Consider the following 18,339-nt stretch of genomic DNA (forward strand, 5'->3'; position numbering starts at 1 on the left):
CATTATGCTTCGTGTCATGTCCATAAGTGTTTGGTTTCTTCATTCCACAATTCCATTTTGTTGCGGTGAATTGAAGGGTTTTGAGCATTCTAACACTCCTAAGGTGTACATGCAACCCTAGAAACCTTGGATCTATGTTTTACTATGATACATGCAAAATTGATTTTCCAAGGTTCTTAACCTATCTAGCATAGTATAAGGAACTTTTAAACATAAATGCTAGAAGAAGAACATACCTTTTGTAGTTTGGATTCCTTGAGAACCTTGTGAGTCTAGCACCTCAAGTGTGATGCCTCAAATGTCTCACACAACACTACAACTCTTGGAATGGACTTGAGAGAAGTTCACTAACACCTCAAAATCGGATACCCCTCTTGTTCTTCACTTAGTGGCTGATTTTGCTTGCCTTGGAGCTTCTTATATAATTGTAGCACAAGTAGGGTTACACCATGTAAACCCTAATTGTCATGGTTTTTCATATTCCATGATCCATGGGTTTGTAACCTCCATGGATTATCCATGGAGCACCTTATGGGTTTTAGCCCAATCCATACAAACCATGGATTATTAGCTCACTATATAAGAATAGATTATTTACACAATTCTTTGATCAGTACTAATTAAATAATATTATTAATATATTAGAAATTATAATATATTAATAATCCTTAAGTTTCATTTCTCTCATTTACTCTATCTAAGTGTTGCAATGCCATGCAACCCAAATGGACCATGCCAACCGGGTCAAGTACATCCTAGAAATAGTTATGAACTTAGACACCTAATCTCACAGTCTCCTACTTGGATAAGTCTAATGACTATATCTGCAAGAATAACTTCAGGAACTGATCCGCAATCGTAGCTGTTTTAAGGTCTCGCGTAACTAAGATGATGATGATACGCCATTTAAGATAAGTGATCATATAATCCTCTGTTCTAGATAAAAGTCGGACAAATACATGGAACAATGTCTTACTTATTATCCAGCAGTTTGTTTTCCGATTTCCGATTTGTTTGACATAGAACTTAATTGAACACATCAACTTTGTTCTGACCGGGCCCGGTAAATGGGTCAACACAAAATCATCGAGGGGCCCAGATATCACTTCTAATCCTAGAAGGAATAGATAAACTTTGACTCATATGCTTGTTCTACTACTTTTTGAATCATACATAAAGGCACATTTTATAACATCAAGTTACCAATGCATTTTCGTACAATCAATGTATAACCAACTCACAGGCAACAAGTTATATCTCTATGTTTGAAGACTTATATGATATTACCATGTCACGATCACTCGAGATAAATTCCATGAAGTGATACCAGTGAGCGTGGGTTCAATCCAATACTCAGAACTTATGAGCACTCATGAATGTTGCAGCAACTCTTGGTATGTCCCATACCTTGGACATCTACAATCCTGCTTTATGATAGTCTTGATTCATATCTACTTCCAACATATGACCGACTGTGGATGGTTTGAATAACTTAGTCATTCGGGAAGAATGACCTAGTTATTTTGGAAGTTAAAACATGCAAAGTGAAACACAAGAATAATCGAATCAAATATGGTCTCAGAACTTATGAATATGAATAGACATCTTTTATTTATCACCATATTGATTACACATTATTCATTTCATACTGTTTCAAACTATCAACTTTATACTTGAATTAAAACAATAGTTGTCTCATGCTCCAAGCATGTACACTATGGTTTTTTTTCTAAACACTAGTCATGCCATACACCAAGTATGCACACTATGTTTTTACAAACATTAGTGATGCCATACACCAAATATGCACACTAAGTTTTTTATGATCTTTACTTTGTGAAATAGATCGATTGAAGATAATTCCAATGATACTCATTTCACAATCCCAAATCCATATCGCAAATGCAAGAATTCCAAATTCCTTCCATTTACCTAAATCTGTTAGATTCTAAACTTATATGCAATGGTCCTCTTGTAATATTTATGCACAAAGTCACAAACACTTGTCAACAAACATTACAGAGTATTCCAATGGAGATCAACTCCATGGAAACGAACTCTCATATGCAAAGTTTATTGCTTTGAACATTCTTTTTGCATTAAGTTTCCTAATCTTACACAGATTTAATGAATAACTTCCACCTATGGGAACATTTCCATATTCCCCTTTTGACTATTACTCCTGAACAAGAGTTGACTCTTTTATGAATATGTCAATATAGTCCTTCCAAAATTAACACTATACTTTCAACTGTCCCTGAGCAACCAATCTTTGGTAAACCTTAGATTGTCCTCGGCAATTGCTTAATCAAATTATTCATATCTAGTTCTAGTACTTTTTCCGTATTAATGCTCTGGGCATTTGGAAAAATTTAGAATAGATTAATATTATAGCACATGCAATCGATCCTATATCCAAAGCATATGGGACACGATTCATAAAGACATGATACTAGACCAATATTTTGCTATAATATTTCTATTTCTATTTGCCAAGTTCTCATAATTCAGATTATGAAAAGGGATGCCATAATCATAATCGAATTTTAGAACGCAAATAATGGACCCATATATATAATTTCCTTATGTTGAGTCATTCCAACATAAAATTCATATATATATATATATATATATATATATATATATATATATATATATATATATATATATATATATATCCTTGACTAAAGATGATTAAAACCTCAATCTAAGCTTTTAGAATTAAAATTAATTATAATTTACTCTCCCTTAATTATAACAAAACAACTTTTTCCCAATTGAAACCTTTTGTTTTCTATAATTAACATTGCTGACTTGCAACACTTATTATAATTATCATGCTCCCACTTTCATGATGATTATTAGCATAACACTTATGCTCCCACTATCTTTGACATGTAGTCAGAAATCAGTTGGACTTCTATAAATCAATACTTTAGTGACCTTGTTACCAAAGTTCATATTTCTGATACGAGATGGTTTGATAAAACTTTCTTTATCAAAATCATACGCCTTTCGTTAGATAGCACACATGTGTGTCTAAACAATTGCAGAACGATGAAAAAGGGATGTCGTAATCATAGTCTCAATTGTTTAGACCTTTTCCATTTCTCACAAGTCGATGTTAGTGTGCCGGTTAACCACACACGCTCCACTAACGACTTTGATAATGCAAATATCATAATTGCTATCTACTTAAAATCTACTTAGTGAAAGCGTTTCCTCACCATCATTTTCATGAATCGGAGAGAAACCTTATGACACTTAGATTTTATGGTGTATGTGTTCCTATCCATGTGAATTTGTCAAAACCATAATCACAAGACAAGGTTAGTGACAAATCCAAACTCTTATAGATTGAACTTGTGTAGTCTTAACTTCTTGCCACCCGGCAGCACAAGGGCCTGCCATTGCTTCCAAGTTGTTATGCAACCAATTGAGAACTCTCAGAACGCATATGCAAAGCCAAATTTAACTGCAATTAACACGATAGGTTATAAACCTCAAGTCGTGTGCTAGTGATAAAATATAGGTTTTTCTTCTTGATTAGATCTAGAAGCTTTTTCAAGATCTTTAAGACTCCCACTGTCCTCTTGACATACAAGACTCACTTGCCAAATACTCAAGAGATAGTGCGGATTCTTTATCAAGACAAACACTTCACACAATTGGCCTTAGTTGGTCTATGTTTTATCCAAAACGTCACAACTTACCAATTTCAAATGTACAAGAGTAGGACACATTTTACTCTTATATTTGACAAGTGTTATAAACCTTTCTTTAAGATATGTAACTCAAGTTACAATCTTGGAGTATGACTCTAAGACATGTTTTGGAACAAAGTATGACTCATCTTCTTGATTTAACCACTTCAAGATATATTAATAATTCTTAAGTGTCATTTCTCTCATTTAGTCTATCCAAGTGTTGCAATGTCATGCAACCCAAATGGACCATGCCAACCGGGTCAAGTACATCCTAGAAATAGGTATGAACTTAGAAACCTAATCCAACATGAATATGGGGAGGTAAGATGGTGTTTGACTCTGTTTCGATCACAATATGTATTAAACTCGAGAGAAGTAAACTCGCCTCCTCGATCACTTCTAAACACTTTCAAACACTTTCCGGTCTCATTCTCCACCAAAGCTTTGAACCTTTTAAAGTGTGTAAACGCCTCACTCTTCTCTTTCAAGAGATAAACTCACATAAAGCGTGAAAAATCAACAATTAGTGTGAAGACATGTCGATTTTGACCTTTAGTTTCTGACGTGATCAAACCACGTAAATCACCGTGAACTAGTTCCAATTGTGGTTTTGCTTTGTATGTCATCAGGGTCAGGAATGACTTTTTTTTCTTTCACACCAAGCAAGATTCACACAATTAATTATCATGATCAAATTGGGGTAGCCCTTTGACTAGACCCTTCTTGGACATCTTTTTCATTGACTCGAAATTAATGTGCCCAAGTCTTGCCTGTTGATATGTGCATAATTAGTTAACTATTTAGCATACATTTTTATTCATTTTTAACTAATTATGTGTATAATGTGGACAAAAGGTACTTAATACTGTTTAAATTTTGTTTTCAGTCCAAAAGACATGCTTGGGAGTGAAAGGGAACAAGGGGAAACAATTAGAGACCAAAGAATGAAGATTCAGGGACAAAAGCTTTCCTACTCGGCGAGTACACGAGCCTACTCAGCGAGTCCATTAGAATATTCCAGAAGATAAGCCACGACTCCTGATTTGAGACGGATAACTAAGAATCTACTCGGCGAGTTGGGTCTGCTACTCGCCGAGTACACCCTGTTTTGAGATAGTTATAAAAACCGAGCCTTTATCCGATGGGAATACTTTTCTGGCGTTTTTTGAAGATCCATCTGCGATTGAGAAGCCTTGAAGGCGCTGAGGAACTCTAATCTTCAACCTTTTGAAGAATCAAAGCAATTAGGTTAATCATTCCACTTAGCTTTAGGAATTAAGTATGTTTAGCCTAGTTAAACCTATTTTTGTGTTTGTTTTTACTGCAACTATGAGCTAAATACGTTTTTGTATCTGTTTGGGGAATACCAAGGAACTCCTATGGTTTAATTCTTAGTTTTTGATTGATTGTTTATTGGTGATTTATTAAATTAAGTTTGTTAAAGAACCTTATGCATTAATCACAACTATTTTCTGTTAATTGGAAGACAATTAAGCTGCATGAACATCTCTTAGTTGTTAACCTCATATGTCTATGTGAACACTTAATCATATGCTTAGGAATAATGAATATGAAACTATGATTAACAAGATAATAGGTAGATTAATGTGTGAGCTTGTTTGATAAACCAACAAACAAGAGGTTAACTGAACCACCAATTTGATTAACCACTACAAATCTTATTTAATCCAAATTATTAATCTAGGGAATTAATTAGTTTAAACACTTGATCACCACTTGAATTAATTAATTGTCTAAGGTTTAGGAGTAATGAACATGAACCTAACCATTATAGTTGGTAGCCAATAACAATTAATCTATCATAAATTCAAAATAATCATAGGAGTGAATTGGTTGAACCTAAATAGAAACATCTTTATCAAATTTGGTGAATTAGTTGTTTGCTTTAGTTACTTAGTTAATTAAGTGTTTTTGTTGTGTGCTTAAGTTTCTAGTCTTGCAAAACTAGAGAAAAACCTTTTACTTTCATTAATTGCTTAGTTAAAATTAGCCATTAGTTTAATTTTCCGTTCTCTGAGTTCGATACCCTATTTATTCAACTATACCACTAAAAGACAGGTTCACTGCCTTTGTGTGCTAAAATTATTAATAAAAAGTAGGAATAAAACAAGTGCATTTTACACACATCAAGTTTTTGGCGCCGTTGCCGGAGAACGGTTCTAAATAATTAATCTAATTCCTAATTTTTTGGATCCTTTGTGTGAGTTTACTGGCACAAAGTTAATTTATTGCAATTTAGTAGTTAGAAATTACGTTTTAGCATCTATTTTAGTTTTAATATTAAGTTTAGAATTTCTTCAAAATTAAACTGATACTCGCCGAGTGCAGTCGCACCTACTCAGCGAGTACAAGTGTATTTGGAATTTAATTTCCGTTTTTTTTTTCAGTTGCAATTTTTTGTTCTTTTTATGTTTTTATCTTATTTATTTCAGGACTTTCATGACCAGAGGATCAAACACCCCGCTGGTACCCCCGTTTGAAGATCCCGAATCCGCATTGAAAAAAGGAACAAAGGAAAGGACGTGGAGAGCTCGAGTACACCAAAGAAGTCACCTTTGTCTAACTTGAAGACTGTTTTTGTGAAGAAAAAGAGCAGCAAATCAAGAGCATCTAGCGCTTCTTTAGTAATCGACGAACTGGTTAAGGAAGATATTGAGTATGAGACCGAGGAAGAAGAGGAGCCTACATACGAGCACGAATCCGATTCCGAGGAAGAGTTAGCTATCACTATGGCTAACATTGATGAAATCCCCATGGGGGAATGGAAGAAGAGGATGTGCGATGACAATGGCCCGGGACTTGTGCAACCCGCAATTCCCGTAACTGCTACTTTCAAGCTCAAGGGTCATATCCTAGCTTTACTTAAAGAAATACCTTTTATGGAAAAGACCACGAAGATGACTACAAGCATTTGGATGAATTCAATGATGTAGCTGATTACTTTAATGTTCCAAATGTGCCTCGCGAGACGTCAGCTACTTCGCATGCTTCCGGTGACATTCAAAGGTGCTGCAAAAGACTGGCTCAAGTCACTTCCCCCCGGATCAGTCACCACATGGGCCAAGATGAAGGAAGAATTCATTGATCACTTTTGCCCACCTTCCAAGATAGCCAAGTTGAAGAAGGTCATTGCTAACTTTGAACAACAAGCTGGAGAGTCGCTATATGAAGCTTGGGAGAGGTACAAGAGCTTACTAAGAAACTGCCCACACCATGACCTAAACAGCCAGCAAGAAGTCTCCATCTTCTATGATGGAGTCAATGTCACAACTAGGCAGTTACTTGACTCGCAAGGCCCGCTCACAAAGAAGCCGCCCCCAGTGTTCAAAGAATTGATTGAAGAATTCTCTAAACACTCTAGAGAATACTACAACCCTAGACATGATGTCACTAGGGGAGCCGCATATGCGGCTACTGAAGACTTATCCGCGGTCATGGCTATGCTAAAAACCTTGGATAGGAGGATGGATAAAATGGATCAAACGATCCATGCTATTCGGGTGGGTTGTGAAAATTGCAATGGACCTCACCTCACTAGAGACTGTGATTTAGATGAGAATGGCAATAAGAAGGTGCAAGTTTGTTACTCAAGTGGAGACCAATATGATGAAGACTGGCGCAAACAAAAGAAAAAGTGGCTCCCTTATGAAGAGTACAAGAAGGCCAAGGAGGAAAGGTTTTGGCAAAAAGGGAGAGGTTTCTACCAAAAGGAGGAGCCGGTACAAGAGAGAAAGCCAAGCTTGGAAGAAATGCTCACCAAATTTGTAGCTGCTTCAGAAAAAAGACATAGTGATCATGATGCTGCAATTCAAGAAACAAGGACCATGCTTAGAAACCAGCAAGCATCTATCCATAATATAGAAACGCAGCTTGGGCAACTTGCTCAACAAATCAACCAAAGGTCGTCGGGCGAACTTCCTAGCAAAACTGAAAATAACCCACGAGGCACGCACATAAACATAGTCACAACAAGAAGTGGGAAGATAATCACTCCCCTGGAACCTATTCAGACTGAGGCATCCAAGGAATCACAGAAGGAGGAGGCAGAAAAGCAAGCAGAAAAGCAAAATTTACAATCTGACAGCCCTACTCGCCGAGTACCACCTATGGACTCGGTGAGTATACTACCAAATCCGAAAAAACTGATCCCTGAAAATCTGTATCAGCCACCAATGCCATACCCAGCCCGAGCTATAAAAGAGAAGCAGGAAGAGGAGTACCAGAAGTTTCTGGATCATATCAAGGCTCTTCAAATCAACATACACTTCATTGAATGTGTCATGCAAATTCCCAAATATGCAAAGTTCCTAAAAAGCTGTATCAACCTCCAATGCCATACCAATCCCGAGCTATAAAAGAGAAGCAGGAAGAGGAGTACCAGAAGTTTCTAGATCATATCAAGGCTCTTCAAATCAACATACCCTTCATTGAATCCGTCATGCAAATGCCCAAATATGCAAAATTCCTTAAGGAACTTCTCACTAATAGAAGGAAGATGGAAGAAGTGAAGAAGGTAGTACTCACTGAAAATTGATCAGCCACTATGCTAAATAAGCTACCAAAGAAGAAGGGCGACTCGGGGAGTTTGACTTTACCTTTCCAATTTCGCAACTTGGCTACCATTCATGCCTTAGTCGATTTGGGAGCAAGTGTGAACCTAATGCCATATTCATTCTTTAAGAAGTTGGATCTCCCGGAACCAAGGCCAATTCGCATGGCAATTCACTTGGCAAACAAGACAATCACATTCCCAAGAGGCATATGCGAAGACTTACTAGTCAAAGTGGACAAATTCGTCTTTCCCGCTGATTTCATCATTCTAGACATGGAGGCGAATCCACAAGTTCCAATCATCCTTGGAAGGCCCTTCCTCAACACGGCAAGAGCTATAGTAGACAGGAGGGATTCGAAGCTCACCTTGCGGGTAGGAGAAGATTCAGTCACATTTGGGGTAGACCAAGCTATGAAGTATGCAAGGAACAGTGACGACACGGCATTCTCAATTGATATGCTTGACGAGTTATTAGAGGAATACATAAGTGAAGATTCCAGCAAGTTCACAACTGATGATGAAGAATTTGATCCAGAAAAAGACTTAATGGAGATTGAAAGGCTGCTGGAAGAAGCTATGTTTGAAGAATTAGTGAAGCAAACTGACAGCCCTACTTGCCGAGTAGGACCGATCTACTCACCGAGTTCTTCCTTAGAAAAGGCAGAAGTCGTGAATACAGCCACAAACTTGCCGAGTACCTTACTTGCACTCGGCGAGTCCAACAGTCAGAACCAAAAATCTGAGCTCAAAACTTTACCAGAACATTTGGAGTATGCTTTCCTTGAAGAAGGCAACCAAAAGCCTGTAATCATAGCCTCTGACCTGTCTAATTCTGAAAAGGAAGAGCTCATGCAAGTGTTGAAGAAGCGGAAGCGGGCCATAGCATGGAGCATCACCGACATCAAAGGAATAAGCCCATCCTATTGCTCCCACAAGATCAATCTGGAAGAAGGAGCAAAGCCGGTTGTACAGCACCAAAGAAGGTTAAACCCGAATATGCAAGAAGTAGTCAAGAAGGAAGTGGTTAAACTCTTAGATGCGGGAATTATCTATTCCATTTCCGACAGTCCGTGGGTGAGTCCGGTCCAAGTGGTGCCAAAGAAAGGAGGGATGACGGTCATAACCAACGAAAAGAACGAGCTAATTCCGACACGAACGGTAACCGGTTGGAGAGTGTGCATCGATTATCGAAAGCTAAACGATGCCACTCGTAAAGACCATTTTCCCTTACCTTTTATTGATCAAATGTTAGAAAGACTATAGGGCCATATTTACTATTACTTTCTAGACGGATTCTCGGGTTATTTCCAAATACCCATAGACCCAATGGACCAAGAAAAGACCACATTTACTTGCCTAAGTGGGACTTTTGCTTAAAGACGCATGCCCTTTGGGCTATGCAATGCACCCGCGAATTTTCAAAGGTGTATGATAGCCATATTTCATGATATGGTGGAAAAATTCATGGAAGTTTTTATGGACAACTTTTCCGTTTTTGGATCTTCTTTCCATGATTGTCTCACAAATCTTGACTTAATGCTTGCTAGGTGTGAAAAAACCGACTTGGTCCTCAATTGGGAGAAATGTCACTTTATGGTCAAGGAGGGTATAGTTTTGGGCCACAAGGTTTCCAAAATGGGAATGAAGTGAATCGGGCAATGATTGACACCATTGCCAAATTACCCCCACCAACTAATGTTAAAGGCATTAGAAGTTTTCTAGGACACGCGGGTTTTTACGGGCGTTTCATAAAAGATATTTCCAAAATAACTAGACCTCTAACACAACTATTATTAAAAGACGCACCATTTAATTTTACTAAAGAGTGTTTAGAGGCATTTGAATTTTTAAAGGAAAAATTAACTAATGCCCTGATCATTGTTGCACCAAATTGGAGTTTACCCTTTGAGATTATGTGTGATGCTAGTGACTTTGCATTAGGAGCTGTCCTTGGTCAAAGGGTTGATAAGCACTTTCGACCCATATATTATGCTAGCAAGACTCTAAATCCAGCCCAAGAGAATTACACCACCACTGAAAATGAATTATTAGTTGCGGTGTATGCCTTTGACAAATTCTGCCCTTACTTGGTTTTATCCAAAACTACTGCTTTTACTGACCACTCGGCCATCAAGTATTTGTTTGCCAAACAGGATGCCAAGCCAAGATTGATACGATGGGTGCTACTTCTTCAAGAGTTTGACATAGAGATACGAGATAAGAAGGGAATGGAGAATGTAGCAGTTGACCACTTGTCAAGGCTTGAAAACCCACAATTGCACGAAGATAGAGTTGGCGATGATTTTCTGGACGAGTATATTATGGTGACCGTGGGAGAAGAACCATGGCTTGCAAATATAGTTAACTACTTAGCTAGCAGTTACATCCAAAAAGATCTCACAAGTCAACAAAAGAAGAAATTCTTTTCCGAGATAAAATATTACTTTTGGGATAAACCATATCTTTTCCGAAGCTGCGCGGATGGGATCATACGAAGATGCGTGTTCGGGAATGAAATTCGGAAGATATTAGAGCATTGTCATAGCGGGCCCACAGGTGGACATCATGGAGCACACTACACTGCAAAGAAGATCTTTGACATTGGGTTCTATTGGCCCACAATTTTTAAAGATGCAGCCCAATTTGTCAAAGAATGTGATGCTTGTCTAAAGGAAACAAATACATATTGGTGGCGGTGGATTATGTATCCAAATGGGCGGAGGCACAAGCGTTACCAACAAATGACGGTCGGGTGGTGGTGCGGTTTTTAAAGAAGTTATTTTCACGTTTTGGAGTCCCGAAAGCTCTTATAAGTGACCGAGGCACACATTTTGCCAATGACCAATTGGAGAAGGTGTTTAAGAAATATGGGGTAACCCATAAGTTTTCTACATCCTACCATCCACAAACTAGTGGACAAACCGAGGTGACAAATCGAGCGTTAAAGCGAATCTTGGAGAAATCAGTGGGGAGCAATCGCAAGGAATGGTCGAATAAGCTAGATGATGCACTTAGGGATTTTCGTACAGCTTTCAAAACACCTATTGGTACTACACCATATAGGTTAGTTTATGGAAAGCAATGTCATTTGCCGGTGGAAATAGAGCATAAGGTGTTTTGGGCCTTAAAGATGTGTAACTTCGATATGGAGGAACTCAAGAGCAACCGGTTGATGCAAATGAATGCTCTTGAGGAGCTTAGGAATGATGCATACTCTAGTTCGTGGCTTTATAAAGAGAAGACCAAGATGTGGCATGACAAAAGGATAACAGAAAATAAAGAATTTCATGAAGGCCAAAAAGTGTTGCTCTTTAATTCACGACTAAAGCTTTTCTCAGGAAAACTTAAGTCAAGATGGGATGGTCCTTTTCTGGTAAAGACGGTGTTTCCACATGGTGCTGTAGAGCTATTGTCAAGAGATGGAACACCTTTCAAGGTCAACGGCCATAGGGTCAAAAAGTATGAAGAAGGAGTCCCTCGGAATGAAGGAATGGAAGAGTTGTTGTTGCTGGAAGGTATTGCAACCATGTAGAAGGGGAGGAGTCTAGCTAATGACTCCTTAAAAATAAGAGCTTCTCGGGAGGAAAATCGAGTCTCAAGATTGCATTTTCTTTCCTTTTCTTTAATTTTATTTTTATCTTTCTCATTTGTCTTCTTCTGAGAATATAATTGCTTTAGGACAACCAATGCCTAGAGTGTGGGGTGGATGGCTAAAAGAATGAAAAAAATACATTAAATTTTCAAAACATTCAATTTTTTTCAAACTGCAAGGATTACTCGCCGAGTAGGCACGTATACTCGGCGAGTACCTGCCCGAGTAACCCAATAAAATGCATAACGGCATTTCTACTCGGCGAGTACTGAATTTACACGGTTAATATATAATCTGTAAAATAAGGGTTTTCACCCATTTAACCTCTATACTCGCCGTGCACTGCGTCCCCTCAAGCATCTTCTGCGATTTCTTCAAATTTCCACTTAATCATCGTCTTTCAAAGGAAAAGGTAAGATCTTTACACTTTAAACTCATCAAAGGTTCAAGCTTTATCATTGATTTGCCCATATTTTGCTTGAATTCGGATTTGGGGGTTTCCTCAAATTCTAGGGTTTTAATTTAGCCATGAATTAGGTAATATCAGGAGAAATTTCTTTTGGATTTATGGTTAGATGACACAATACAACAAACCACTGTGAAAAATTTGGAGTTTTGGACAGCCTATACATGATCGGCACAAGACTGTTACCGATGTTCATCCTACTCGCCGAGTAGGTCGTGTACTCGGCGAGTAGATGACTATTCAGACCTGATTTGTTCGTTTTTAATTACTGAGTATTGTTTGTTTGTGTTCCTTTGATGTTGTTATGCAGGTATCATGGCCAGAAGGGGACAGTCTTCTAGGGGGGAGCCAAAGTGATATCCCGTGGCTTTCATTTCAACAAATAACTTCCAAATCATCCCAAGCTCGAGCCAAAAACAGATTAGAGGCGCTCAAGCAGAAGGAAATCCATTTGCCCAACGCTGTTGACTGGGATTGGTTGGGAAATGTGGGACTGGAGGAGGAGCTCACACCATACTTGGTGAAGGAGTGCAGTTTGGGGTATACCACCATCACATGTGATGGTTGGTTACAATTATTCAAGATACAAGAACCTGTGTATGCCGAGTTGTGTTGGGAATTTTTTGCTACCATCTCATTCCGAGGTGGTAGTGAGTATTACGACCCCAACACAATTTCTTTTTCTTTGGGCGGGGAGCTGCGACAGTGCAGCATTGCTGAGTTTTCTTGGAGGCTGGGGATTTATGATCAGAGCACAATGATGACTGAGGACTTTGAAGCTTTTCTAGAGAACTGCCATAAGGAACTTCCCGAGGCAATCGTGGCCTCTACATGGTGGAACACAATTGCCAACTGGGTGTATATTTGTGACATCCCCTAATTTCTCGGCCAGAAAAGACCGATTTAATTTATGCTTTTTAAAATAAAATCAGAGAAATCTTTTTAAAAGATGTTGCAGAATTGGTCCCCAAACAACATATGACAAAAGTATATCAAAACCCTTCATTAAGAAGGTATATATTTTCCATACATATCCAAAACCTCAGGATGTCATGTTCTGATACAGATCAAAAGCATAAACAAGACATTATAAGTCTTTCAACAGTTATTTACAGCTACTGGCCTATAATCCAAAAATCTCTCGTCGTCCTCCGACTATGCTCGGGGTCCACTACCAGTAATCATAAAAACTAAGTGGGTCAGGTGTGGGAGCCTGGTGAGCATATAGGGTTTTCAACCCACAATAATATACTTATTAAGTTCACCAATCAACAATAACCCTGATTACCCATTCTCGTTGTCCTCACTTTACGTCCCTAAACACCTATCACAAGGGACCTAGCCTAAGGATTATCATCGGGATGGACACTACTGCTAAGGGGTTTCCTCAGTCATACATGTCTTTAAGGCAACCATGAGGGGGATGGAGTACGCCAATGAACATTTAATTCATCACCACCTACAAGTTGCGAACCTGCTAGTGTTCCACTGGACTATCTAGAAAGTCTGTGGTCGTCATCTATACTCTGCTAGATGACTACAACAACATCAACATCAACAACAACAACAACAACAACATCGAGTCCTCTCACCTTTTTTACATACATCAACTATTTCATCTACCCATGTTCTACCCAACATATTTTGTAGATAAAAAGCATATACAGTTTAAAACTTGTATAAAACATCAATTCAACAGTCACCTCAAATAAACAATTAAAATATTTACACATAACACATATTTCAAGGTAAATACTTCATATCTATGTGTAAATTGAAAGTAACTACACACTCACATATTTTGATTAAAATCGGGTAGCAATTCGTTTCCTAAAACGATCGTTTCTAATAAAACCGGGAGTTTTATTGAGAAACCGGGATCTGCAAAAGTCGGGCTTCGAAACCGAAAAGATAAATTTTCCGGGCTTCACGGGCACTTCGTGGAGGATTTCGGGCTTTACAATCGATACCGGGGCTTCGCGGATGGTCAAGGTGAAGAAAATATGAAGAAAGGGGCTAAATATGGCAATTTCTTAAAAATATCCGAGAAAGCTCGCAGCCTTCTATTTATAGGGTGAAGCTTCTGATCGGACGGTCAGGAAGAAGCCACGCCTCGCAGATCCGAGGGCTCACAGGGAAGGCTCGCACGAGGGCTGCGCATGCGAAGGGGCTGCTGGCGGTCTGTGATTGGACCGAGGTCTAGGGTCCGAAGTGGGGGAGTTCGTGGCATGCTGCGAGGGTTCGGACATGCACTAAGAGGGTACGTGTCACACCGCTATTGGACCACTTCGGATTAGGCCATGTGCTCGGATGACTCAGCAGCTTGGTGACTCAGCAGGACACGTGGCACTTTTTCAGCGAGGGTGACGTGGCATTTCGTGACTATGCGAATTTTCTCGATTTTCGCGCCAAAACTTCTAAAATCCATAACTTACGCATACGAGCTCCGGTTTTGACGTTCTTTATATGCACGCGTAGCTAAAATTACGCTCTACAACTTCTATTTAGACTTCGTCGACTAATTTTGATTTTAAATTTTATATTATTATTTTTAGCAAACCAGGACAGGAAATCCGTTAAAAATTCATAACTTCTTCATACGACGTCCGTTCTCGTTAGACTTTTTACCGTTGTGCTCCTAATGACGAGAACTTCAATTCTCGTTTAGGTTGTTTCGGCTAAAAATCGCTTGATCTAAAATTCGAGTTTTTAGCTGTCTATTGCTAAGCTGAAACTTCGAAAAATCATAACTTCCTCATACGAAATCAGATTTAGGCGTTCTTGTTATCGAACTTCTCGGTTTAACGAATACTACGACATTCGTTTAGATTACTAAGGCTAAAAAGTAGTTTATCGAAAACTCACTTTTTACGACATTCAGTACTGTGCCGGTTTTGTCGCGAAACTTTGACAGGTCATAACTTCTTCGTTATAACTCGGATTTTGGTATTCTTTATATCCCCGAAAACCTTGTTTCGACCACTAAAACTTTATGTAAAGATATCGGGCTTATCTTACACTTTAATTTTGACGCTTATTTTTATTCTTAATTAATTAAGCCCTAATAATTAAGCATAAAATACATAATTCACATAATATTCACATAATTCCTTTTCATTTCTTCAGAATGAGTTACAAAGGTTAACCTAGAATATCAACTCAATATAAATGCCTAGGCTAAAAACACGAGTGTTACAATTCTCTCCACCTTAGGATGATTCCGTCCCCGGAATCACATATCACTAAACAACTGCGGGTAGCGACTCATCATGTCACTCTCCGTTTCCCAAGTGAGATTTGGTCCATTCGTATGTTTCCAGTGCACAAGCACTAAATCGACCATCTTGCGTCGTAACTTCATAGTCTTACGGTCAACGATTGCCTCAGGTTCTTCGATCAACCTCTTGTTTTCATCCAACCTTAACTCAGACATCGGAATTATGTCGGGCACGTCTCCCGTGAACTTTCTCAAATAACACACATGAAAGGTGTTATGAATACCCTCTAGTTCTTCCGGTAACTCTAGCTTGTAAGCTTGATTCCCGATCCTCTGAAGAACTTTAAATGGTCCAATAAACCTTGGACTCAACTTTCCTCTCTTACCAAATCTTATAAGTCCCTTCCACGGTGAGACTTTAAGTAAAACCGAATCTCCAACATCGAAGGATATCGGTTGTCTTTTCTTGTCAGTATAACTCTTTTGTCGATCTTGAGCAGCTAACATCCTTTCCCTTATCACTTTCAACTTTTTAGCGGTCTGATGGACTATTTCAGGTCCCATAAACTGCTTTTCCCCAGCTTCCAGCCAGCATGATGGCGTTCGACACTTCTCCCCATACAAAGTGTGATAAGGTGCCATCTTGATGCTCGAGTGGAAACTATTATTATAGGATAATTCTACTAAAGGTAAGTGTTCATCCCAGTTACCTTGGAATTCTAGGGTACATGCTCTCAGCATATCCTCCAATGTTTGAATCGTTCGCTCGCTCTGACCATTGGTTTGCGGATGGTAAGTTGTACTCAAACACAACTTGGTACCCAATTCCTCTTGTAGACTCCTCCAAAATCTCGAGGTAAAACGGCTGTCACGATTGGACACAATCGTTAACGGAACACCGTGAAACCTCACAATTTCCTTCACGTAAGAATTTGCAAGTTTATCCATAGACCATTTCTCTTTGGCTGCTATGAAATGCGCACTCTTAGTGAAGCGATAAACGACCACCCAAATCATGTCGTGACCGTTCCTTGTTCTGGGTAGTTTAGTCACAAAATCCATGGTGATGTATTCCCATTTACCCATGGGTACGGGTAAAGATTCTAAACTCCCATACGGTTTCTGATGTTGTGCCTTAACCCTAGCACAAGTTACACACTCGGCCACATACTTAGCAACATCGAGCTTCATCGTCGGCCACCAATAATAGGGCTTTAAACCCCTATACATTTTTGTACTGTCGGGATGAAAGTACATGGTCTTGTGAGCTTCTTCCATCAGAAGATCTCTTATTCCGCCCGTTTTAGGTACCCAAATCCTATCTTGGAATACCTTCAACCCTTGGTTGTTTGTACTGAACACTAACGTTTTGCCCAAACGTTCTTACTTTTGGTCATTTTTCTCCAAAGCTTCCTCTTGAGCTTTGTTTATACTTTCCACAATTGTCAAGACAACTTCAATTCTCAACGCTCTTGGCCTTTTCTTTTCAAGGTTTACCTTCCGACTGAGAGCATCAGCAACCACATTTGCTTTACCAGGGTGGTAAAGTATCTCACAGTCGTAGTCCTTGAGTAACTCTAACCAACGTCGTTGCCTCATGTTCAATTCCTTCTAATTAAAGAGATATTGGAGACTCTTATGATCAGTGAAAAGTTTACACTTTGTGCCATAAAGATAATGTCTCCATATCTTTAAGGCAAATACTACCACTGCCAACTCCAGATCATGAGTGGGGTAGTTCTTTTCATGTTCCTTCAACTGCCTCGATGCATACGCGATCACTTTATCCCTTTGGGTCAGAACACAACCTAACCCAACCCCAGATGCATCGCTATAAACTACGAAGTCATCAACTCCTTCAGGCAATGAAAGAATCGGTGCTTCACACAATCTCTTCTTCAACTTCTCAAAGGCTTCCTTATGCTTCTCATTCCAAGCATAAGTGGCTCCTTTATAGGTCAAAGCTGTTAATGGAGTAGCAATCGAAGAAAAGCCTTCGATAAACCTTCGGTAATATCCAGCTAATCCTAAAAAGCTTCGAATCTCCGTAGGACTCTTTGGTTGTTCCCACTTCATTACAGCTTCAATCTTTGCTGGTTCAACCATTATTCCTTCTTGGTTAACCACATGACCTAAAACTTCGACTTCTTGAATCCAAAATTCACATTTGGAGAACTTTGCATACAACTTCTCCTTTTTCAGGACTTCTAGCACTTCACGTAGATGCTTTTCATGTTCCTGCTTGCTTTTCGAATAAATCAAGATATCGTCTATGAATACTATCACGGATTTATCTAAGAATGGTTTACAAACCCTATTCATCAAATCCATGAAAGCTGCTGGGGCATTGGTTAGTCCGAACGACATAACCAAAAATTCATAGTGTCCATATCTCATTCTAAAGGCAGTCTTTTCGATATCCTGCTCTCTCACCTTTAGTTGATGGTATCCCGACCTAAGATCGATCTTCGATAAATAGCTCGAACCCTGCAACTAGTCGAACAGATCATCGATCCTTGGAAACGGGTACTTGTTCTTTATCGTCGCTTTGTTCAGCTCTCTGTAATCGATGCACATTCTCATGCTCCCGTCTTTCTTTTTTACAAATAACACAGGGGCTCCCCAGGGCGATGAACTAGGTCGAATGAAACCTTTGTCCATTAACTCCTGAAGTTGTGTCATAAGTTCTTTCATTTCGGTTGGCGCTAATCGATAAGGTGCTTTTGCTATCGGCGTCGTTCCTGGTAACAAGTCGATAAGAAATTCTATTTGTCGATCAGGGGG

At 39.0% G+C, this 18,339-nt stretch overlaps 1 protein-coding gene and 1 non-coding gene across 2 annotated transcripts; one reads left to right on the forward strand and one right to left on the reverse strand.

Annotated features, from left to right (window-relative positions):
- Nucleotides 1-6,841: 6,841 nt before the first annotated feature.
- Nucleotides 6,842-6,948, reverse strand: LOC145080699 (small nucleolar RNA R71). The gene has a single exon (XR_013695289.1). It is a non-coding gene; the product is annotated as a small nucleolar RNA R71 (small nucleolar RNA).
- Nucleotides 6,949-8,271: 1,323 nt separating this feature from the next.
- Nucleotides 8,272-13,218, forward strand: LOC145064081 (uncharacterized). Its single transcript, XM_079011601.1, has 5 exons — nt 8,272-9,438; nt 10,434-10,683; nt 10,953-11,327; nt 11,385-11,716; nt 12,649-13,218. Exons 1-5 carry the CDS (start codon nt 8,272-8,274, stop codon nt 13,216-13,218), a joined length of 2,694 nt encoding a protein of 897 aa, XP_078867727.1.
- Nucleotides 13,219-18,339: the final 5,121 nt, after the last annotated feature.

The sequence above is a fragment of the Lactuca serriola genome, chromosome 1 (genome assembly GCF_051521515.1).
Source record: "Lactuca serriola cultivar US96UC23 chromosome 1, Lser_US96UC23_V15, whole genome shotgun sequence".
Classification (NCBI taxonomy): domain Eukaryota; kingdom Viridiplantae; phylum Streptophyta; class Magnoliopsida; order Asterales; family Asteraceae; genus Lactuca; species Lactuca serriola.

Excerpts from the sequence above, each read along its gene's own strand:
- LOC145064081 (XM_079011601.1), top strand. The coding sequence starts at position 8,272 with ATGCTAAATAAGCTACCAAAGAAGAAGGGCGACTCGGGGAGTTTGACT. Across the intron at positions 9,439-10,433 it reads AGCTAATTCCGACACGAACG|GATGCCAAGCCAAGATTGAT; the intron begins GTAACCGGTTGG and ends TTTGCCAAACAG. Across the intron at positions 11,717-12,648 it reads GAGATGGAACACCTTTCAAG|GTATCATGGCCAGAAGGGGA; the intron begins GTCAACGGCCAT and ends GTTGTTATGCAG.